Source organism: Bos taurus, chromosome 6 (assembly GCF_002263795.3).
Source record: "Bos taurus isolate L1 Dominette 01449 registration number 42190680 breed Hereford chromosome 6, ARS-UCD2.0, whole genome shotgun sequence".
In the NCBI taxonomy this organism is placed as follows: Eukaryota; Metazoa; Chordata; class Mammalia; order Artiodactyla; family Bovidae; genus Bos; species Bos taurus.
In genome coordinates this window covers 111,698,655-111,723,524 of record NC_037333.1, presented here as the reverse complement: position 1 = coordinate 111,723,524, position 24,870 = coordinate 111,698,655, and the positions used below count along the sequence as shown (strand labels likewise).

Sequence of the window (24,870 nt, the reverse complement as noted above, 5' to 3'; positions counted from 1 at the left end):
TTTGTCCTAGCTGCATTCTCTCACCTGGCTGGCTGCTGACTCATCTCAACTTAAATATTAGTGCCTCCTGGCGACCTTTCCTGGTGTCACTTGCCCCTCTCCTCTATAATATGCAGCCTGTTTGGGATTCCTGTTAATCATCTGTCTCCCATCTAGACAGTAAGCTTCAAGGGAGAGAGGCTGTATCTGCTGTTTCACCCCCACATCCCTGGTACCCCAGTTACTATAAATACCAAGTGGATGAAGCAAGATCTGACCCATAGATACACTGCTGACACTATGTATAAAGTAGATAACTGTGGCGGATTCATTTTGATATTTGGCAAAACTAATACAATTATGTAAAGTTTAAAAATAAAATTAAAAAAAAATAGATAACTGATGAGAACCTACTGGATCGCCCAGGGAACTCAGTGCTCTGTGGAGACATAAATGGAAAGGAAATGCAAAAAAGAGGGGATATCGGTTTGCATGTAGCTGATTCGCTTTGCTGTACAGCAGAAACTGACACAGTGTGGGGCTTCTGTACTCTGGTAAAAAATAAACTAAAAAATTATCTGACTCATTTTCTGATGTCTGATTGCCTTTTTGTTTTTCATTCGATGGTATTCATGGACTCAAGGAATCATTCCACCCACAGATATTACACTCGTTGCTCGGTACTGGGTATTATTTTTAAAAATAAAATGATTTTTATTTTATCTTTTCCCAGGTCACCACTTCCTTGCAGTGTAGTGGGGAGGCTATGATAGTTCTCTGTGTCTTTCAGGCAGACCTAAGACAGTCATGCTGCCTTAACAAAATACCTCAGACTATGTGGTTTAAACAATAGGTATCTATTTTCTTACAGTTCTAGAAACTGGAAAGCCCAAGATCAAGGTCTGGCAGGGTTCCCTTTCTGCTGAGAGCTCTTTTCCTGGTTTGCAGAGGCCTTCCCTCTTGCTTTGTTGTCCATGGTGGCCGTGGAGAGAGAAAGATATCTGTGATGTCTCTTCCTCCTCTTACAAGGCCACCAATCCGTCAGTTTTGAACCCCACTCTTATGAGCTCATTTAACCTTATTGACCTCCTAAAGCCCTATCTCCAAATATAGTCACAATGGGGGTTAAGACATCAATGTAGGAATTTGAGGGGGTCACATTTCAGCTCAGATTAGCTAAGGTACCAGTTTTTAATCAAAGGCTAATCTAGGGTTTGCTGTAAAGTTATTCGCATCTGGTTGGCATTGGTGATCATCCAGCCCTAAGACTGAAGGCAGGAGGAGAAGGGGGCAACAGAAGATGAGATGGTTGGATGGCATCACTGTCTCAATCGACATGAGTTTGAGCAAACTCCAGGAGATAGTGAAGGATGGGGAAGCCTGGCGTGCTACAGTCCACGGGGTCACAAAGAGTCTGACACGGCTTAGCGACTGAACAACAACAGCCCTCAGTTGACTTTAAGTGAAATAGATTACTGTTGGGTGAGCTTCATCCAATCAGTCGAAGTTCTTAAAAACAAAGCTGCGGTTTCCTGGAGAAGAGGGAATTCCATCTCGAGACTGAAGCTTTAACTCCTGCCTAAGATTTCAGCTCTGGAAACTATGGATTTCAGACTTGCTAACCACCACAGTCACGTGAGCCAGTTCCTTAAAATACATGCGTACGCTCACCCTTATCCCCTCTTAGTTCTGTGTATTTTTCTGGAGAACCCTAACACAGTAACAGACAATAAAGAGACTCTTAGAGATTCTGAGCCACTGACCTTTACTTTCAGTGCTTATGTATATGTGTACATGTTCAGTTACTCAGTCGTGTCCAACTCTTTGTGACCCCGTCCGTAGACAGTAGCCCACCAGGCTCCTGTGTCCATGGAATTCTCCTGACAAGAATATTGGAGTGGGTTGCCATTTCCTTTTCCAGGGCATCTTTCTGACACAGGGATCAAACCCACGTCTCCTGCACTGGCAGGTGATTCTACTGAGCCACCTGGGGGGCCCCCTGGTTCCTCTGAGGGCACAATAATTGCTCAATAAGAGTTTTTTAGAATGTACCTAGAATTTGCTCAGAGCCCTCTAGGTAACCGACACCACTCATTAGGTATTTATTAATGATGGTGGGGTAGTTCCAGGCAGATGTCATGTTTTTCCTTTGGAAACATTCCAGCTCCTGTGCTCTCAGATTTAGAGCTGCTAGTGGAGCACAGGAATATGATATGTGTGGCAAAGCCTCAGTGGTCAAAGCAAGTTACTTATAGGAAAGGCATGTAGACTGAACGTTTTAAACATCCGTTGTATCACCAAGATCTAATAATTAACCGGCGTGTATATATGTGTATACATTGGGCTGGCCAAAAAGTCTGTTCAAGTTTTTCTGTAAGACAGTACAGAGAAACCCAAACAGACTTTCCGGCCAGCCTAATACACTGAGCAGGGAACGCCCATTAAATTTTATTAGGTATGTTCTGACGAGTTTCCAGATGTCTTCCATGAAGCCCCTGCCTCACGGATTGATGATTAGCCCCATCATAATAAACATGTATAGAGAACACTTTCCACATGTTAGAACCTAGGGACACAATTTATGTGGATTTTCTTGTTTCTCCTAACATCCTAATCAGATACCATTAGATACCATTGTTACCCTGACTTTGCCAATGGAGAAGTTCAAACACTCAGAGTTTAAGTAACCCACCCAAGGTCATCCAACTACTAAGTAGCTGCCATTTGAACCAGAGACACAGCTGCATGCTTAACCCCTAACCCAGGATGCTTCCACACACCTTTCTGTGCTCAATCACTCAGCCATATCCGACTCAGGGGCCCCACGGACTGCAGCCCACCAGGCTCCTCTGTCCATGGAATTTTCCAGGAAAGAACACACCTTTTAGATATGGCCTAATATCTGATAAACCATGAATGCCAATCAGAATCTATCCTAGAAAACAAAACTCACAGCTGGCAATTTAACAGAGATATAATACGGCAAGCTATTGATAGAAGTGTTAGAGCTAGAAAAGCCACCAGGGGAAGATGAGGCAGCCGTGAGTCTATTTACTGCCCTCCTGGGAAGAAAGGCAAGGGGGCTTCCTATCAGGCCACGTGGTAGAAGTTGGGACCATCGTGGACCTTGGTGACAGCTGTCGGAGACTCCATCTGAACCTCAGAAAGGACAAGAAACACCCTTACTTACCTTTACCCATGCCGTACCATGAGTGATGTTCCTCCAATATCCATGTTTATCTCCAACCTCAGGATGTGACTGTTTGGAAATCCTACAACTACTGCCTTTGCAAGGAGAGGAAAGAACACAGAGACACGGGGCAGGGGAAGGCGAGGCAAAGACAGAAGCAGAGGTTGCAGTGATGCAACCTGAAGCCGAAGAGCACCAAGGCTAGCCAGGGCCAACGGAAGATGGAAGATGCAAGGAGAACTTCTTCCCTAGAAAATTCAGAGGGAGCACAGCCCTGCTAGCACCTTGATTTCAGACTTCCGCCCTCCACAACTAAGAAGGAATAAGTTTCAGTTGTTTTAAGCCACCCGGTTTGCCTTCCTTGGTTATGGCAGCCCCACTCAAATAGCTCAACCCACGTCCCCCCCAGTCTGCCCTGGTTCCTTCAACGGGCCCAACCTCACCCGAGGCCAGTTGGCAAAAGCAGCTGGGAAATAATATGCAGGGTTCTGTCCTCTGCAGGAGAGCAGGGAGGAAGGGGTGGATCTAAGGACAAGAAAACAAATGACCAGAGCAGCGTGGAAGGGGTGCCCGTGCCAAATGATGGGGTGGAGGGATTCAGTCCACGGTCCGAAGGAAAGAGAATAAACATTCGAAATCTTGGCCCATCTCATCATGGGCCCGACTGGTACAGCAGAAACCAGCCCTGAGCTTGGCTCTGCAGCTCAGGAAAATAACCGAGCGCTTCTCCCCTGGGGGTGGGTCAGAGAAGCAGCCAGTGGCCTCCGTGGTCACCTTCCTCATGGCCTCAAAATTGAGGTCAAGGCACAGATTCTGAAATGCACATGCGTGAGTCCTTGCTCCGGCAGAGGACCGTCCCTCCCAACCCTCCAAGACTGAAGGGGGTCCTCTGCACCCCCTCCGCTGACTGAGCAGAGCGTGCAGACATGCAGAGAGGTGCCCATATCTGGCAGACGTGATAACTTCCCTGAGTAATCAATTTGCAAAACAATTGAGAAAAGGCAAAGCCTCCCCTGGTTGAATCTTCAGATTAAAAAAAAAAAAAAAAAAAGAGGATGTTTTGAATTTGACAGTCAATCTACCTTTAATCCTATCAGGAAATAAACCCGAATCATAATCTGATGTTTTGGAATTGCACAGCTTCTCAGGGAAAGCCTTTCCCCCCACCTCCCCTGGTTTTCATCCTTGAAGGCAGAGTGGGTTTTACTCCTGTGGGTGCCTGTTATTCATTCTTATCTGTTTCTAGGGGAATTATCTGCTTGTTTTGTTTCCTTCTAGATTCTGTAAGTTATATTTTTTTCTATTGTTTTATATGAGATCTCTTTTTGTGCTGTGTTTCTTAATTAGGAGAGGCTCCTTCACCCTTAGATAAGAACTTGTTCTTAACCAGCCCTCCCCTATCTGCTGATATTTTTCTAATTCAGAGTTACCCAGAAGAGTAAGTTACTGGGGGAAACAGAAAAGAAAAAAAGGACTCTGGTCTGTGGATTTGAACATTTTGTATTTATCGCTAAAAATGCGTTATTATCAGAGACCTGGGTCTCCTGCACTGCAGGCAGATTCTTTACCATCTGAGTCACCAGGGAAGCCCTAAGCATCCTGGAGTGGGTAGCCATTCCCTTCTCCAGGGGATCTTCCAGACCCAGGAATCAAACCCGAGTCTCCTGCATTGCAGATGGATTCTTTACTGTCTAAGCCACCAGGGAAGCCCAATTATTAGAGACATTAGCTACTAAATTTCCATGTACCATTGGCCTGATTACCATCCCTTGGAGCATCTGGAGCCCCTAAGTCTCAGGGAAATAAGGTGATTTACTTCCCCAACTAGCTAACCAATCACATCACACATTGATCTATGGGCTCAGTGGGACTGCACCATAGAGGCAGCCAGTATTTATCATAATGTGAATTTCCATCTTTTGAGTACCCACCTCAGTCCAGGCATTGCATTAAGGATTTACATGTATTCTTACAAATCTTCAGAGATAAGCGTCAGTGTCCCCATTTTACAGATGAGGAAACTGCAGTTCAGAGAGGCTGAAATTCTTGGCCAAGAACACACAGCTAGTAGTAAATGGCAGACATGTGGGTTTGAATCCATATGGATCTGGCACCAAAGCCTGCACCCCTCTGTATCACCCTTGTCTCCGTATAGACACACCTCTCTGTGCATTATTCCTTGCACAATAACAAGGAACAATATAAAAGACAGAGAAAGCCTTGGAACTTGGTATCTTGGCAGAGGCTTAGGCCATTCGTAGTCAGAGAGGTAGACAGCAGAGCAGTAATTAGTTAAGAGTGCAGGGCTAGAGTCAGGCAAACTTGACTATGAGCCTCTTCTCTGCTCTTCAGATGGTTATATAAGCTTCGATACATTATAAGAATCACACTCTTTAATATCAACTCTGGGTGACTTAATGGCTTTGAGTCTTTGAGTTTTCTCACCTGTTAAAAGTGAAGCAGGAAGTGGTGAGGGTTAATGATATAATATATGGCAGGTACATACTCCAGAGACAGACATAGGTTAGATACACCACAGTGATTATTAAGGTATGACTCAACAAATATTTGAGTATGCCTCATACCGTGTTAAATAAAAGAGAGAGAAAAGTGGAGTAGGGCTTGCCATAGATAAGGCGATGAAACAAATCCACAAGAAAGGGAAATTCCCAATGCAAATATAAACTCTGGGATGTACATAGATTAGTAATAAGTGCTGCAGATATAAGAGTCCTTTGCAAGCAAGGATGGTCAGAGACAGATATTAGCTCTGGGCTGGACCTTGGAGAACCTTAATAGTCAATCTGTGTTAATCAAATATGGTTTGCCGACCAGGGCCAGACTGCAAACTCTTAGTGATCCACACCAGAGGAAGGAGCTCGCTCTAGAATGTGAATCGACCACCTTATTGAATACATTGTTTAGTTCATCTGACTTACTTTTTGACACAAGACTTTCTTAATGAAGGAAGCAATGAACTGAGTTATGCTCTGCCTCGAGCTCATTATCCCTTCAAGGATACATAGCGAATGGTTTGCACAGCACCTCCTTTGAGTAGCACTGGTTTAGGACAGAAGTTAGCAACCTTTCTGTGAATGGCCAGATAGTACATATTTTTTGAGTTTATGGGTCACATAAACTCTGTTGTACTTATTCAACTGTGGTGTTGCAACACAGAAGCAGCTCAGGACAATACAAAGGCTTGGTCACAGTAAACCCACTGGCTGTAGCTTGCCAATATCCCATTAAGATGACTGAGAAGGAGGGAAGAAGGTCTTTAAGGCAAGAACAACATGAAAATGGCCTGAGCTGCTGTGATCACCATGACCCTATACGAAGAGTGGGTGGTTCAAGCTCAGAGCATGTCATCCATCATCCAGAAAGACTGAATTAAAATGTTGGTGGTCAGAACCCATCTTTGGGAGTTAGCCAAAGGCCAATCCCAAGGCATCAGCTTTGTAATCCAGCACCAACTCACCAGGGCTTCCCTGGTGGCTCAGATGGTAAAGAATCTCCCTGCAATGCAGGAGACCATGGTTCAGTCCCTGGGTCAGGAAGATCCCCCTGGAGAAGGGAATGGCAACCCACTCCAGTATTCTTGCCTGGAGAATCCCATGGATGGAGGAGCCTGGCGGGCTACAGTATTGGGGTTGCAAAGAGTCCAACATGACTGAGCGACTAATATTTCATTTCATTTTCAACTGTACTAAGCACCACCCATTCCCAGGTTCAGATCAGGAGATAAGCAAAAAGAAAGAGTATGGGTGTATAGTTATGTACGGCTAAAGAGAATCAAATTTCTCTGGGAGAACTGTTATATTTAAATAAAACAAAAGGACATGCTGTCCAGATTTGCTAGGCTCTTTGTTACTATGAAAAGGCAGGAGTCTGGGGCTGAGCTAAGGTCGCTTGGCTCAGCCAGGACATGTAGTGATTGCATATATGTATGTATACATGTGCAAAGCATTCTGCACAGACAGGGCAATCAGTCAGCTATTAAACGGACAAATTCATCACCTCTAAGCCCAGAGGACAATGCCTAATTTGTCTGGCACTAGCAAATGACTCTTCGCTATAAATCTGGCCACGATATCTGTTCAACATGCATTCATCCATCCACCCGTTCATTCATTCCCTCAGCAAGTCATCGCTGTGGTTATAGGTTTGGGTTTTGTAACAGAGGGTCAGTGCTGGGCCATAATCCCAGAAAATGAAATTGGAAGCATCAAGGGCACAAGCCCAGCCTAAAACTCTAAGTCTGCCCAAGCATCCTCAGAACTTTGCCAGGCTGGCCAGTGGTTTTCTTTGGGATCTTAACTGGACCAGGCAATGAATACCAGTTTGGGGGCTTCCTGTTCAGAGAGATCTCAGGCCTTGCTGACTCCTGTTCCCTCACACAACGTCCTGGGTTTCCCTTAGTGTCCTCGAGAAACCTTAAAACAACAAAAAAGAGGTCAACTGAGGCAAGCTCAAAAGACCAGAAATTGAGCGTATTCAGGAATAGCGGAGAAACTGCAACTAGGGAACGGTATGCTGTGGCCAGCTCCCGCAAGTCGGTTAAGGGTTTGAGGCGGGCTGTGTTTGTGGACAAGGAGTGCAAAGCAGGCAGGAGTGTAGCCAGCATCCCAGGCACAAGTTCATTGGCTCAAGGATGGAGGCAGATTCTGGGTGGCTGTTCTTTGGTCAGGAAGTCAGTTTATGTCATCTCTGTAGGGGAAACTAGTTTCTCTGTTCTTAAGTTGCCTTCTTCTGAGCGCCAGGGTCGAGTCTCAGTTTCCTAGCCTCTGCTTCTATTTTAGATCCTTTCACCCCTCCAGCAGCCCCGCAGGTGGAGACCAGACTCAGGCAGGCTAATGCAGTGTTGCAAATGTCATGGTCTGAATCTTTTCTTTCCGAGCACGGGGACCGGGACTGGGAACTTTATAGCAGACACAACTTTGCAGATAACGTTGTTCTCTAAAATCAGAGAACTCTTTGCGATTCTGCTCAGTTCCATTAATATGCATTTGAGGCTGGAGTGGTGTGTGTGTGTGTGTGTGTGTGTGTGTGTGTGTGTGTGTGTGGAAGGTGGGGGCAAAGGCACCTCTGAAATCTGTCTCTTCTTGTATAATCTCTTACATAGTCTGTACATGTATGTTACAAACAGGGGACTCTTTACCTACAGTCACTGGATGGGAATGTAAGAGGGTTTATAAACCTCCAAATATTTTGTGCAAAATTCGGAAGACGGGGTGCATAGCCTTCACCAGATCCTCAAGGGGATCTGAGACCTCAAGGAGAATAGGAATCCTGGCTCCAGAAGGATTTAGCGAGTGACTGCCGGAACCTACTCAACGAACCATCTTCCCGATCACATTCCATAAGGCCTCAGGCTTCTGCTGTTGCCAAGATGCACTGGCTTGCTGCCTGAGAAGGAGGCTTTTGTCTGAGTTAGTTCTGCCACCTACAGCACGCAGCCGGGCAGAGGCGCCCGCTTGGCTCCCAGAGCGGGGAGACTCATTTGCATACATGAATAAGGGGCGGTGCGCGCTGCCTCTCCAGCCTGGTACCCCTCCGCTAGATGAAAAATGGCTTTGGGGATTCCTTATTAGTATTCAGAGATGCAAACTCCTTTGGGGTGAGTTACAGCGATGGGAAGATATTTTTACATGAAAGGGGAAGGGATAAATCCTGAGGATTAGCATCTGAAAGAAGCGTTGCCCAAAAACCCAGGAGGAAAGAGGGAGAAAGGAAGAGAAAACGAGCTCCTGAGTTCTCACGATAAATACAACTCTTCCATTTCTTAGCATGCTCAATGCTGACAACCCGTTCTAGGTCCAGATAGGTAACTTGTCATATAATAAAAGTATTTGCCATCTAACTTGCAATCATGAAACTATCTGCTTCAGGAAGATGTGATTTTCTAAGCAGCTGAGTGCAAGCATAGGATAGTGTTCTTAATATACTTAAAATCATTTTTAAGGGACTGAATTTTGGGGACCAAGACTGTATTATTCTCATGCTGCTGCTGTTGCTAAGTTGCTTCAGTCATGTCCGACGCTTAACGACCCCATGGACTGCAGCCTACTCGGCTCCTATGTCCATGGGATTTTCCAGGCAAGAGTACTGGAGTGGGTGCCATTGCCTTCTCCGATCATTCTCATAGTTCCTACGCAGAGTGCCTGAAACTTAGGAGGAAATTCAATAAATGCTTGTTGGTTTAACGTAATAGAAATGTGCTTTGTTTTGCAATCTGTGCTGTGCTTGTTAATATATGATCATAATATCTACTGTTTGTCGAACTTACGTGTCAAGGCGTATCATCTCAACTTTTTCAAATGTCCGAGATATGTATGGTTTTACAGATGAAGCCGAGTGCCAGCATGATTAGTGTTTCAGCCAAAGATAAGATTATACCTAGACTTCTCAGTTTAAGTCCATGTTTCTTCCACTCCATCCATGAAATTTTATATCCACTGTAAATCAATTTCTCGAGAATGGGAATTGACCACAAGGAAATGGTTTTAAAATCTTTACAACATTTCCTAATTAAAAGAAAAAGTTTTCCCCGTCCTTAGAATTTCTCTGAAAGCTTTTCTTACTGTTCTAACTTAATAATTGATCCAAATATCTTCTGACCCTGTCTGAAGCTAATAGTAGTTCTTTGATGGATAATGCAGTCTTATCTGCATGTGGAGAGAGGATGTGGAAACTTTTGCTCTGTTTGCTTAGAGTGACAAGGGAAGACCTGAGAGTGTCTATAATTTGCACACATATTTTGATTTCCAATAAAGAATTCTTAGTGGAGGAAAACACACCAGAATATGGACTTAAATGTATAGGAACCCTCCCTCTTTCACAGGTTTTTCTTTATTAACATTTTAGGTTTCAAGTTCAGTTCAGTTCAGTCACTCAGTCATGTCTGACTCTTTGTGACCCTATGGACTGCAGCACACCAGGCCTCCCTGTCCATCACCAGCTCTTGGAGCTTGCTCAGATTCATGTCCATCGAGTCAGTGATGCCATCTAAACATCTCATCCTCTGTCGTCCCCTTCTCCTCGTCCCCTTCTCCTCCCTCCAATCTTTCCCAGCATCAGGGTTTTCTCCAATGAGTCAGTTCCTTGCATCAGGTGGTCAAAGTGTTGGAGTTTCAGCCTCAGCATCAGTCCCTCCAATGAATATTCAGAACTGATTTCCTTTAGGATGGACTGGTTTGACCTCCTTGCAGCCCAAGGGACTCTCAAGAGTCTCCAACACCACAGTTCAAAAGTATCAATTCTTCAGCACTCAGCTTTCTTTATAGTCCAACTCTCAAATCCATACATGACTACTGGACAAACCATACCTTTGACTAGACAGGCCTTTGTTGGCAAAGTAATGTCTCTGTTGGTCATAACTTTTCTTCCAAGGAGCAAGCGTCTTTTAATTTCATGGCTGCAGTCACCATCTGCAGTGATTTTGGAGCCCAAGAAAATAAAGTCTCTCACTGTTTCCATTGTTTTCCCATCTATTTGCCGTGAAGTGATGGGACCAGATGCCATGATCTTGGTTTTAATGTTGTGTTTTAAGTCAACTTTTTCACTCTCCTGTTTCACTTTCATCAAGAGGCTCTTTAGTTCTTCTTCACTTTCTGCCATAAGTGTGGTGTGATCTACATATCTGAGGTCTTTGATATTTCTCCTGGCAATCTTGATTCCAGCTTGTGCTTCATCCAGCCCGGCATTTCTCATGATGCACCCTGCATATAAGTTAAATAAGCAGGGTGACAATATACAGCCTTGATGTACTCCTGTCCCAGTTTGGAACCAGTCTGTTGTTTCTAAAAGGTTTCAGAAAGGACTCTCAAGTCAACAGGAAGACAGGCAAACTGAAGACGGATGGGAACTGACCCAGACCTCACTACTTTGCAGCCTCATGCACTAGTGACTTTGTCTCTGAATCACACTGTACCTGTGTCGCTCAAGCTGTGAAATCTTAGTCTCTTTTCCCGAAGAAACTGCAAATGAAAGGAGATTACAGTTGGCCCTTAAGTGGGGTTAATGGTTTTGGCTTAGATCATTGATAGCTAGGAAGGGCTAAGGTATTTTTCTAGATGACGACAATTTTGATTATCATGCTTAGACTTGAGAAGAGGGAAAGTGGGGTGGGGGCAGTGAAAAGAGAAGGAAATTTGAGCAGAAAACCCTTGGAGATCTGTGCGTGGCTTGCTTCTGTATTTCTCTCTGCTAAAACCCAGCATTTGCAGGGCAGTGGCTCTCAGCTTTGGGTAATACTTATCAGAATTAGATGAGGGAATGCTCTTTTTAAATGCAGATTCAGGCCCCCACCTCCAGATTCAGTAAAACAGAAAGGGCAGAGCCCAGAAGTCTGCATTTTTAACAATCAACTCATCTGATTTTGATAAAAGTGTGCCTTAGACTTTGAGGAACATTGGCATAGAAAGGTTTTCCAGTCTTTCTGAGAAACACTCTTTCAATGCATCCATTCATTTGAGCCAAGTCTAGGAACACAGAGATAAAAGGCATAGTCTCATTTCAGCATTCAAAGAGTTCAAAGTCAAGTAGAGAAGAGACTTGGAAGCTGATGGTTACAAAATGTAAATAAGTTCATAGAGCAGAAGGAGCTATGTGCTGTGGAGAACTGGAGAGGTATTCGGCTCAGCCCACATGGGAAGAAGTGGACAGTCCTGGGGAGGAAGGGATAACAGAAGAAGGGACTCTGCCTTCAAGGATGAGTGGGCATAAACCAGGAAGAGAGGAGGGAAGAATTCCAGGTTGAGGGAACCCAGTGGACAATAAGAAGTGTGGCCTCTAGGGAAATACTCAGATGAGACAGGGCAGAAGGGAAAGGGTGGTAAAAAAGATGGGCGGATGAAGGCGGAGATTGAAAGTCTGTCTTTCATAATAAAATAATGTCTTTTCACATGGGTAGGTGCATTGCCAGGGCTTTCTGGTTGGCACTAGAAGTAAAGAACCCGCCTGCCAGTGCAGGAGATGTAAGAGCTGCAGGTTCAATCCCTGGGTGGGAAAGATCCCCTGGAGGAGGGCATGGCAACCCACTCCAGTATTCTTGCCTGGAGAATCCCATGGACAGAGGAGCCTGGCGGGCCACAGTCCATGGAGTCACAAAGAGTTGAACACCACCAAAGCGACTTAGCATGCGTGCACAGATGCGTTGCCAATGTTCGTATTGCTGTTGTTGCAACAGCAACGGATGCGTTGTTCCAAGTTGTGGTCTTTGCCCTCTTAGCAACAGCTCTCTCAATGCAGCAGTGTTCTGATAAGCTTCCAACTGAGAAGGGATTCAGAAAAGTCCAGGGCAGTCCTAACTGGATTTACCTTCTTATTTCATTCATTAATCTTTGTCGTCAGATGTCTTGGACTGCAGTAGAGCTGAAAGGTCTAACTAAAGGAAGCAAGAAGCGTGACTATGTACAGAACCAGGGCAAAAACTCCACACTGAATATATGTGGGAGTATACATTACCATCCATTACCAATTTGCACATCTTGTGTAAAATACAAATGAGCCCATGGATAAAAATGAAGTCGTGTTCATCATGGTTTTTTATAAGAATTAGGATCAAAAAACGTACCTGAAGTTACCACTTTGTTCTCAAAAGCTTGAATGATACCTTCACTGCCACAAAATCTACATAAACTGCCATTGTAACTCACAGTGTGTGGTTATGCAAACAGGAAAAACAACAGAAGCTAGAGTAGAAATCTGAGCATGCTGTGCTAATATGAAAGAGCTTTTTTCTTTAACCAGAGAGAATCACGTCATTTCATAATAGAACTGCGTATATCCACCCAACCATCAGTTTAGAATATGTGGGGAAATATGTGTGTGTGTGTGTGTAAATCACACTCAGCTGTAATATGATATTATAAATGATAGTAAAGAGAGTGAGCATTATCAAATGTTGGTAATATTTCTTTTCCTCCACACTTATACAGAAAAAAATAAAAAATGGTGGGGGTGGGCAGGAGGGAAGAAAAGTGTCTTTAAGCTTCGAAATGAATTCCAGCTGTTAATATTATTTATTGCAAATAATATTATCAAGTAGTGAAGCCCCTGTCTTTGAACCCCTTGCAGTTGTGTGTAATACTGGAGCCAATGCAAGAACTGATGTCCAGACATAAAACCTACAATCTCAGTCCACGGGACTGCCTGAAGACCTGCTTGTTTCAGAAGTGGCAGCGGATGGTGGCCCCGCCAGGTACGGCCTCGCTCTTCACTCTCCACCTACATGCTTTTTCCGAGGCTGCTTCTGGACATGAAGGGATAGGAAAAGGGAGTGATTATAAACGTATCAGGCAAAGTAGTTTATAAGGGATGTTCTGAGTGTGATGTTGGATCCAAAGACACTGAGTTGGTGAAGGGCAAACATCCTTCTTCGACGTGGTGACCATGCTCCACAGTCTTCTCACTTGCTAGATTTAGGAGGACAGAAACTCACAGAAGGAAATTGATGTCTTTAATGTTACTGAGATGTTGATAAAGCCGAGATGAGAACCAAGGTTCACTGTCTCCCGGGCCAGTGGTCGTTCCACTGGACAAGACTTTGGTGACCGCAGATGGCTTACTTTAGTTTTCTTTGTCCTTTGAAGAATGGTAGAAATTACGAAAAGAAAGGGGGAGAAGGAAGAAGAAAGGAAGAATGGGGGGATGGGCAGAAGAGAAAAAGAAGGAAGGGAGGGAGGGGGGAAGGAATAGATGGAAGAGAAAAGGGAAGGAAGGAGGAGAAAGTTTTGCCCTATTTTTAAAGATACATAATATCAAAGGGTATTCTGATCATGAAAAGAATACATAAAAGACCCCATTTCTCCACTTTCCTAGGATGCAGTTTAGATACTGTAGTCTCCTGCTGGGGTTCTGAAATTACTGCTTCGAGTCATCATTAATTGTCTTTCTATCTAATACATTTTCACTCCCAGGCGTGTGCCGAGCCTCATTGATCATAAAAGCAAAATGTATCCATTCGCTAAAAATTGTTTTTATGAAGAGTAATTATTAACATGAGGCACATAGCTTTTTGAATCATGAAATATAATGGTCACCTTCCACTGGTAATTGGCCAGGGGTTTTAAATAAAGAGGATATAGTCAATATAATCAAGCACATGTTTAGAAAGCTGGGAAAATGAGCATTACTTTACATAGAATAGCTGCATCCCCATCTTAGGGGAATTTTCGACATTTAGAACATTATTTTTCAAAGATATTAAATGTGTTTAAATTGGTCTTATTTTCTCTTTCAATATCAATAAGGTTTTATGGGGAAAAAATTTCACTCACTCCAGGTCTTGAAAACTTCTATTTCCTGATGCATGCACATGTAATTCATATGACGTGTATGTGTGTGTGTGTGTGTGTGTGTGTGTATTAGTCATTCAGTCATCTCTAACTCTTTGCGCCCCTTGGACTGTCACCCACCAGGCTTCTCCATCCATGGAATTCTCCAGGCAAGAACACTGGAGTGGGTTGCCTTTCCCTTCTCCAGGGGATCTTCCTGACCCAGGGATTGAACAGGGGTCTTCTGCATTGCAGGCAGATTCTTTACCATCTGAGCCACCAGAGAAGCTCCATAATTCATATATTATTCATTAATTCAGTCATTAACTCAACAACTATTTATTGAGCCCCTACAAGATGCCAGGCACTGGCCAAGCCACTCTGCTTACAGCACTGCATGAAAACAGTCATAAATCACAGTCTCTCAGACCTTTATTTTTTTATTGAATCTTCACTAGCATTATTGTGAGGTATGAGATATTTCTTGTTATTCCCATTCAATATAATAGGCCTGAGATTTAAAGTAGAGCTTGCCAAAGTTAGCGCAAGACTAATCAATAGAGACCTATGTCACAATAAGTCTTTGTGTCTTCAGTTCATGACTCTAATCCTACAGCTACGTACAGCCAGTAGGAGCAACACAGAGCAAACATTTGAGACATATTTTCCCAAAATTCCATTTAAAAATACAATTTTTTAAAATAAAAGCAGCAGATTTCAAGTCAAAGGAAGAAGACACTGGTCAGGGAAAACGGGAGTATTCGCTTAACTTTAGACTGTACCACTCAGCTCACCTCCAGCTGCCTAAGTTGGAACAATTCTGTTTCCTGTTTCGATAACCTTCAGAATAAGCATCCATACTCTCCATGGATAGGGACGGTAGATACCTTCTGTCAATGAGTATCTTCAGACATTAAGACAAAAATATTTATGAAAGAAAAAATAGTGTATAAATAGAAACCTTCTACTTCTTCATCAAGTCAGGAATAACATGATGGACCCAGTAGTCTTTGAAATGAGCCTTAAAACAAACTCACCCCATTGTCCAATAGAAGCAGCAAAGATGTCTCAAGAAAATGCCAAAGGTCCGCTCACTTAATTCCAATACAGCCCTAGCTTACCTTCTTCCCATCAGGGCTGGACCTAGAATAGGGTTAGCTCTTACATACCATTTCCAATTCATTTAGTAAGTGCCTGGAACAGGCTTCTGAAAGTTTCTCATTCTCAAAACAAAGATTATATAGCACCTAACTAATAGAGTTGCTATGAATATAAAATAATGACAGAAAATGTCAGGAATATGAAAACATTGAGTCATGCTCACAATGCATAATAAATAAATGAAATTCTTCTTACTACACATTTCCATAAGTCTGTACGCTTCCAATAAAATTTTGCCTCATCCTTCAGTTTCAAAAATATATATATATTTTTTTCTATTTCTAAACCTTCTGGAAGAGGTCTAGTTTCTTTTCATTAATATATTGATTATAGCATATTAAAACATTTTCCCCCCAGGAATTTTCAAGTTAGTTGCATCCTTTAAACACCAGGGTGCAAACCATGGGCATTTCTCCTGAGCTTGGGAATCCCCAAGTTCTACATCAATGGCTGGTTGATGGACACTTCTTTTTACTTCATCATTTCAAGGTGTAATAGAGCTTGGCTGCAATATAACACTTGGCCAGTAGGTGCTGCTGTTACTCACTGGGTCCCTAATTTAATAAATTCATATAGGTGGCACTAGTGGTAAAGAATCCACCTGCCAGTGCAAGAGTTACAAGTTTCATCTCTGGGTCGGGAAGATCCCCAGAGTAGGAAATAGCAACCCACTCCAGTACTCTTGCCTGGAAAATTCCATGGACAGAGGAGCCTGGTGGGCTGCAGTCCATGGGGTCACAAAGACTCAGATACAACTGAATGCACACATGTGCGTGCGTATGCACACACACACACACACACACACACTTTTCTCAGGCCTTGGAGGCTCCCTAGGAATCTCAGTGTGAATAGCATGACAGTCTCTCAGTTGTGTCCAACTCTTTGCAACTCCATGGACTGTACATTCCATGGAATTCTCCAGGCCAGAATACTGGAGTGGGTAGCCTGTCCCTTCTCCAGAGGATGTTCCCAACCCAAGGATCGAACCCAGGTCTCCTGCACTGCAGGTGGATTCTCAGAGCCCTCCTTTTATTATAAAAATAAGGTAGGCCATAAAAATTTTTTCTCAAAATTCATAATGGTAATAATATTTTAAGTTCAAATTGTGATAGGGGTATAACTCACCCCTAAGATTTATTCATAGATTCCAGACATATAGATGGGCTTCCAAGGCGGCGCTAGTGGTAAAGAATCCACCTGCCAATGCAGAAGAGGGAGACTTGGGTTCAATCCCTGGGTTAGAAAGATCCCCTGGAGTAGGAAATGGCAACTCACTTTAGTGTTCTTGCCTGAAGAATCCCAGGGACAGAGGAGCCTGGTGAGCTACAGTCTATGGGGTCACAAAGAATCGGACATGACTGAGCACAAGACATATAGATGAAATCAGAAAGAACAATTAAAGGCAAATCATTTTATAGACATGGTAAAGAAAAGAGTTTCCATCATTTTGTACTAAAACTAGATCATCAGATTTCTCCTTTTGGGTTTTGTCAAGTTAAAAAAAACACGGGGAAAAAAATGTCAATAGTCTACTCTTTTCAGTTTACAAAAACGGCGTCACTGGAGGGACCGTGGTGGTCGCCCGGGAACTGATCCCCCTTCCATTTTCCATATTGCAGCAGAACCCACAAGGCAACCGACAACCAAACGGAGGAAAAGGAAAAACTCCACGAGCAGCACCTCCAACAGCAGCGCGGGGAACGCCGCCAACAGCACCGGCAGCAAGAAGAAGACCACGGCCGCCAACCTGAGTCTGTCCAGTCAGGTACCTGTAAGTCTCGCTTTCCTTTTAGGCTGCAATTCCTGCCTTTACCGTCTCCCAATTCCAGGGGGGCCCGCGGAAAAGACTCTTAGCTGCAAAGACCTTCTGGGCCGGGCGGGCGAGAGGCGGGGTTGGGGAAGGGGAAGGCAGGACAGGAGTTGGGAGGAAGGGGGAGGACTCTGTCCTGAAAACCAGCCCCTGCAAACTGGGAACTAGAAAGCAATACGCAGAGTCTGTGCTGCAGCGGGACAGGAATGAAAATGCCGTCAGAGTCGCAGACAGGAGATATGTCACCTAAGGTTTAATTAAAATATCACTGAGCGATGTGCCTGGTGGCAGATAAGGGGCTCTGGGCACCATCGCTGGGACCCTGTGTTCCACTGGAAAGCTAGCTCCTGGCACTCAGACTCCAGATTGTCATTTGACTGTCCCCAGCCCTGCCCACCCCACCCCAGACATGGGCATCTCCTCTTATCTTAAGACTCAGGTAATTAACTCAAGGCCAGTGCAGCTCAGTGGATTTCGTTTTCCCTGTTTCATTAGCTTAGAGGGAGGTTCAGCCGCAGGTTTGGTCTGAACTGTCTTGACCTCTTGACCCTTTTCTTTCAGTTCCGGGTCTTGACGAAGGAAATGGGCCGCTCAGAAGGGGGCTTCTTTGAACTCTGAGACTCATAGCCGAGGGTGTCCCCAGAAGGGCAAACCAGGCAGATGGGACCTTTCTTGCTCTCCTCTTGATTTCTTCCCCAGTCCTCTCCCTTCTTCCTGATTCCTTCTAGACTCTGAATTCTTCATCCCAGAATTAGACCACTTACCGCTTTTACTGACAAGTTCTCACGTTCCCTGAAGCCCATCTTGCCTCTTCAGTGACCTGCGGGTGTTCCTTCTCTGTGCCCTTGGTACATTACCTCACCAGGCTTTCAACTGTCCTTCCTTCCAACCCAGGGATTCTCATGGCGCATCAGAAGTGCCCTCTGGACCCTGTGTCTTTGAGAGTGTGCCCTTTCTTGTAGCTGCCCTCCACCTCCAATGCAGTTTTTTTTAACCTTTCCCCTCTTTCTCACTCGTCTCCCCTCTAGGATTTGGTTGTGGTCCTCTTCCTTCAGGTTCTGATCCTGCTGTGTCTCCTGTCCATGTGAGAGTGGACCATCCTTTCCAGAAGGTTCTCCACTTACTTCTAAGTGTGGCTTTCAAATCTGACCCCCCACCCACTTGCCCCCACGTCCCATTGGTCACTTCTCTTCGGCTAAACCCAACCCCACCAGTGTATCGGAGAATTATCTGGCCTCCCCTCCTGTCCTCCATAGACAGAGGGTACGGTTGCCATTCCCCAGTACATTAAAAAGAAAGGGTCATGAGAGAGTGGCCAGCCTGTGAGGTAGGTGTCATTTTAATTTTAAGAGCGTTAGGAATTTCAGTCTTTAGATAAAACCAGAATCACCTCTGTTTTTAACTGGGCTATCATCCCTGAAGAGTGAGGGGGCTGGAAATCAAAGGAGAAAAGCAGTCTTCTTATTAAGGTGCCAGTAAGTTATACCCACTGCTGGTTAAATGGAAAATGAATAGAAAAAAAAAATGGCCAGGTGTAAATAAATCAGCCCCCAAAGCATACACAAGTAGCCTATTCATTCATTTAATCTGAGAGTTTTAGAAACTAAAGGTTGTTAGTTTCCACAAACAATTGAAAGAACATTCCAGGGATTTCTGGAACTCTGACATAGCTACTTAAAGGCACAGGGACTACAAGAATTCAGAGCGGTTCACCAAGCGTTTTCTGAGCTCCTTTTGTGTGCCCTACACTACAGCAGGTGTTGGTAATTCAACGCCTGGTTGGATTTAAAATTTAAAAAAAAAACAAAAAAAAACCAAAAGACACCCAAGCTCCATCATTGAAGAGCTGGCTATCTAAAGGAGGGACGATGAAGAGGTTTCTTCTCTCCTGCCAACTCAGTCTCCTGGGGTCAACTCACAGGGTAGAGTGTCCAGAAAGGTTCTGAGCCTGAACTGGATGTGGTAGGCCATCCATTAGTGATGTCTGCCGTGGGTACAGAATAGCAGCTACCTGTCCATGTATTTTCACATACCTGGCCCAGTCAGAAGCATTGCAATTTTTTTTAAAGAGCACCTAACTTTTTCTACTCCATTACATTCTTGTCCTTCCAACCAACCATTGCATTTTGCTGGAAGATGCCTGTGTTGAGAGGGTCTTTAGTAAGTTAAGACCCTTCGGACAAGAGCAAGGCACCGTGAGAAAGTGCAAGAAGAATGTTAGCAGTATCCTCACCATGCAGTGAAGGGTGTTTTCATTAAGTGAAACTTACAGATGGCTGAGAGAAACAGGGAAGTCATCCAGGTTAGGCAAACGTGTCCATTTCTGTAGGTCCCCCGGCTGGTTGGATGTCAGATGATAAGCACCGACTGGCTCGTAAGGATAACATCTTTTGTGTGTCCTGAATCACTCACACCCCGTTCCTGTTTAACTAGAAATGCCACTTGCTGGCCTTAGCTGCCCTATCTGAAGACACGGACAGGGGGTCGTGTTACCACGGCCATGGCTGTGGTCCACCTAGTGGCCGGACGGCAGCGTGTGTGTCCGGCAAGGGCTCGGGTTTAATCCTTGGCTTCTGCGTCTCACTCCATCCAAGAGCAGGGGCTAGGAGCGACCCCGAACCGCAGCCTCAACCCTGGGAGGGATGGAGACCGGTGTCAGTCCACAGCAGTGACCCCTGCTGGCCAGTTTAAGCAGAAGTGTTGAGGGGCCCTGAAAGGAGTCCCTCCCCGTCCTCAGAGGTTGGTGGTCCTCGCTCGGGGGCTTAGTGAGAAGAGGTACATGGGCACCAGCTGGTGGCATCCCAGGGTCTCCAGCAAGGAGCAGAGGGGTCTGCCTTGTGGGGAGTTGAGACCACATGGGTTACCCTCAGGTGGACCAATATCGCCTCCTGGGCGGGGCGGTCCCACAAGACAGGGCAGGAAGTTCAGCTCTCACTGTGGATGTTGAATGATGTGGGGGGATTTTTAAAGACTGGGGGTGTGTGGGGAAAACGATGCCAACACCCCCAGTTGGAAGGAGCCCCAAATGTGCACTGGGCTTCCAAGGCAGTGCTAGTGGTAAAGAACTCGGCTGACAATGCAGGAGACAAGAGACATGAAGCTTTGATTCCTGGGTTGGGAAGATCCCCTGGAAGTGGGCATGGCAACCCATTCCAGTATTCTTGCCTGGAGAATCCCATGGACAGAGGAGCCTGGTGGGCTGTAGTCCATGGGGTCGCAAAGAATCAGATATAAGTGAAGCGACTGAGCATGCACACAAAATGTGTCTTATGTCTCCACTCATTTTGTGAAGATAGCAAGTCAAGCCCACCTGAGTGGAGAACACACATCCTAGCCTGGAGGTTTAGCAGAGCCAGCTAGAGTCCTGTGCATAACTGTGTAACTGTCCTCAAGCCTCTAGGTGCATACAAAGTCCTTAGCACACGTCTGTTTTATTATAATTTGCCATTTATTCATCACTCACACATGCACACGTGTGCACACACACTCATACGTAGACCCACGATTATGCATCTGGCTAAGGATATGTTTTATAATCAGTAAGGCAAACATGGCATCTCTCTGAAATTTCAGATGCTCCAAAATATCTATGCCTGGGCATCTTTTCCAGTTGTTCCTGGAACAAAGATACACCAAACATACTATGAGCCTGCATGAGCCCCATTTGAAGAGATTCAAGCCACTATTTTCGGAGGACTTTTCTGGAATGGCTGTTGTTTGCTGATACAGTGAAGGCATCTGGAGTGTTGGGAACTTCTTGGCTAATATCACGTTTAAGTCGGCTTCTTCTGTTTCCAAATTATGCTTACTTCCTCCCATTCCCGCAGCCTCTCTCGCTGGCCTTGGGCTCACAATACTAGCGCAGACCCACGCGTCAGTTCTAACATTCTTCTCCTGCCCTGTGACACCTAAGGCTTGTGTTTTCCCAGCCCTTCAAAGGGTGCCGCACACAGGTCACGAGCTGGGGTTCACCCTCGTGTGGCGCTCTGCTGCATCTTAACCTGGTCTTGCCTCCTGCCTTTGCTCCTGACTGTAGGCACAGTGTCCTGAGGGCCTGCAATGAAGGGCGCTTTTTGAATCCCCAACACCCCAAGGGGTCAGGTGAAAGCCCTGTTCCATTTAACGTCCCATCGGCTTTCTTGACACTCGAACTCTGTGTCTGTTTTACATCTCATTTCAGGAGTCCTTGTGAGTCTCTTATAAGTCAGTGTCACGTCTAGCTCCTGGTGGCATCATAAGGATGTTCGTAGGGACTCATAGTTGAACACCCTGCCGGCACGTCGATGGCTGACTCTACTCAGGTCACCTTTGAGCCATTTACTTCATCTGGGACATTTCTCTTTAACATCCTTGTTATCAATTCGCAAGAGTGATTAGTCTGAAAACACAGTGTGAAACCTATTGATTATCTTCCCTCTAATTCGAGGGGAATCGATCTATCAGACAAACAAGGTTTTCCATTCCAAAACAAACCAGATGGTCACAAAGGGATTAGTTCGATGGGCACCTTCAAAATTTGAGAAGGGCCCTGGAGGGACAGCTGGACCTTTCTCCTGACCACAGGCAGTGTTCCACTCATAGACTGCCCCAGGCAGCCTCTCTTGCCCCAGTAGAAAGAACGTTTGCCCAGTTGTCAAGGCAAATTCACGCCCATATCAGCAAATGCTTACTTATATCTCCAAAAGCATCTGGCTGGCCTTGATGTTTCAGCTTCAGCCGAGGCCAAGGGCAGTCAGGCACTCTTAAGTAGATTGTTGCTCAGAGTTGGCAGAGCAGGATCCACCTGACAGATGCCCTGTGCTGTGCCCAGGTCAGCCATTGGGCCCATAGGGCCCCCTTGGAACACGGAGGCCAGAGCAATGCCTTGGGTAGGCTTTCTTCTCCCCTGTCCTCGAGCCTCTGCAGCGGTGGCCTCTGCCAAGCTCCCAACCCTAGGATGTGCCTTCCTTGTTTGCATGGAAGGACAGTTTGTACTTAAAGGAGTGATTAGATAGATTCTTCTTGCACGCTTCCATCTCTGATGACGACCAGCTTCATCGATATAATTATCATTAGTTCTCTTCATCTTTCTTTAATGGCACCAGCTGGACAGACTGGTTCTCTTTACTGCCCAGATTGGTGGTGGGGTTGCCTTTGTGGGGATAGGTGACAGGCACCATGGAATAACAGATGGTAAATTCAGGGCTTGTTGGCAATCAGCAGGTTTTTGCTAATGACTTAATTAGCTATGCAAATTGTCAAATCAGTGTGAACATTGTTTTTATCGAAAACTTTACCTAAATTAATTACCATAATTAAGTAGCAGAATGTCAAGGATGTTGGCTGTGTAAAAGGGCCTGGCTGAGTAGGAAAAAAGAGAGATCTGTCTTCAATTAAAACATATACCGTCCTTGGGACAGAGAAAATGCCGTTTAGAATGAGTTGCGTGAAGACGGCAGAACCGCCTCCTCCCCGGCGTTGGCTGCTATTCTCAGTAGTTTGCAAAGCCGTCCCGAGACCCTCAGTAAAGGTGGTGGCGTTTCCGAGGTCTCGCACAGCGCCCACTGCCCTCTCAAAAGTCCCCAGTGTCGGCAAGTTGCAAAGCGTGGATTTTTTTAATTTTGAAAAATCCATTTTTTTATTTCTGCAGATTGCTAGCATTGCTCGTTCTCCGGTGTCAGGCTGCACACTAAGGACATAAACTCGCGTGGTTGTTTCCCGTCAGGAGGCGATGTTTATTTCCTGTAGAAATCCAATATGCGTCTTGGCCCCCCCGACACTGAGACTTGGCCCCGGTGTACAGGACACGGTGTGTCTGACCCAGGTCCCCCAGCGCCTCCTCCCGCTAGTGTTTTAAGTGGGCTTCTCTCTCCCAAGGTTCCCTGTAATAATGTCAGCTGCTGTTCACAGGATGTGATGGTGGTAGGAGAGCCAACTCTGATGGGAGGTGAGTTTGGGGACGAGGACGAAAGGCTAATCACTAGATTAGAAAACACGCAGTATGATGCGGCCAACGGCATGGACGACGAGGAGGACTTCACCAATTCACCCGCCCTGGGGAACAGCAGCCCATGGAACAGTAAACCTCCGGCCACTCAGGAGACCAAATCAGAGAACCCCCCGCCCCAGGCTTCCCAGTAAGAGTGACCGGCTCCAGAATCCACTGTCCATAGCCCCGTGGGTCACGCTCACTATTTCAGATCCTTACTTACAGGAGAGGAAGGAGCAAGACGTTAAAACTTTGCCACGCAAATACCGATTTCTAAACCACAATGATCTGAGTTTCTTTCTTCCTTTTTTTTTTTTAATTGAGAGGACCATTCCGAATAAACTTCCATGACCCCTCCCTGGAGGCCTTCGCAGGTAATAGAGATACTGGCACTGATGATAATTAAAACAAGAGCAAATGCTAACGCTTCTCCTGGCTCAGTTTGAACCATGTCTGTTAATTTCCCTTCGCCAACCCCGCATCCAACCATCCAACGAAGGCCATATTGTCAGTAAACCCTCAGTGCTCAGGATCGCATTCTATGCCGAATCCAACTACAGATGACTTTTTAATATTGTAAAATATTTTCTGCTTTTTGACTTGCATCTGAGAGTTTCTTGTTTCAGTAAAAAAAGAAAAGGAAAAAAAATCCGCTTTTGAAAAGTAATTTAAACGTACCTTTATTTTTTTCTCTCTCTCTTTCACCTTTTCTTTCTTTGGGTAACAGCGAAGAGGGCCCAGCAGGGTAATTTATGGCCAAGCTAATGTCAGTTGGTCCTCGAGCCCGAGTTGGTTCAATCGAGCCTGAGTGCAGAAACAAGAAATGACCTTTTGTCATCAGAGACACCAAGGCAGATTTTTACGTAAAGAAAGGCACCTGGCCCCTTGAGAATGTATTTGTTTGTATAATTGCTGTTGATCCAAATATTTTCAAGCCATGTAATCCATTAATTTTGTGGGCAGTTTAATAAATCTGAAACTTCTGGGTTTCTTTTTTTTATTGTATCTGAGTTGACTGTTGTTTCTCTTCATAGTATATTTCCTGTATAATATTTTGTAAAGCCCTCACCTGGTTCTTTTATGGGGACTTTCCCTTGGGGGCAATCCCAGTGTATTTATGTGAAACTTTATAAAAGAACTAATTTTTCCATTCGCATATTAATATGTTCCTCTATACATGTAAAGACTCAGTGGCTCGTGTGTTATAAAACAGCTGTATTTTATGTATGCTTTACTGATAAGTGTGCCAATAATAAACTGTGTTAACGACCAAAGCAAAGGAGTCTGCATATCTGTGACCCTGGCAGAAAAATCTGCCCACGATGATGAGAAGTACTCAGCATGGATTTATGACCCAAATCCCACATGGAGTGGCACTGTGAAAAAGGCTCATCTTTATAAACTACAGTTTCTTCCACACTCACTGCAGTTTACTTGGGCAAACACAGGGGTGTCTTCTCTGTGCTGGGCACTCTGCTGGCCGCAG

General features: G+C 45.0%; 1 protein-coding gene across 8 annotated transcripts in view; it reads left to right on the top strand.

Moving 5' to 3' along the window:
- LDB2 (LIM domain binding 2) overlaps nt 1–24,658 on the top strand; it is a 454,756-nt gene extending 430,098 nt beyond the window's left edge. The window contains exons 6-8 of one of the 8 annotated variants that reach the window (XM_024993437.2): nt 13,247–13,370; nt 17,229–17,371; nt 23,046–24,658. In XM_024993437.2, the coding sequence (XP_024849205.1) occupies nt 13,247–13,370; nt 17,229–17,371; nt 23,046–23,096 (318 nt within the window). In that variant the 3' untranslated portion in view covers nt 23,097–24,658. 8 annotated transcript variants of the gene reach the window in all.
- The last annotated feature ends 212 nt before the right edge of the window (nt 24,659–24,870 follow it).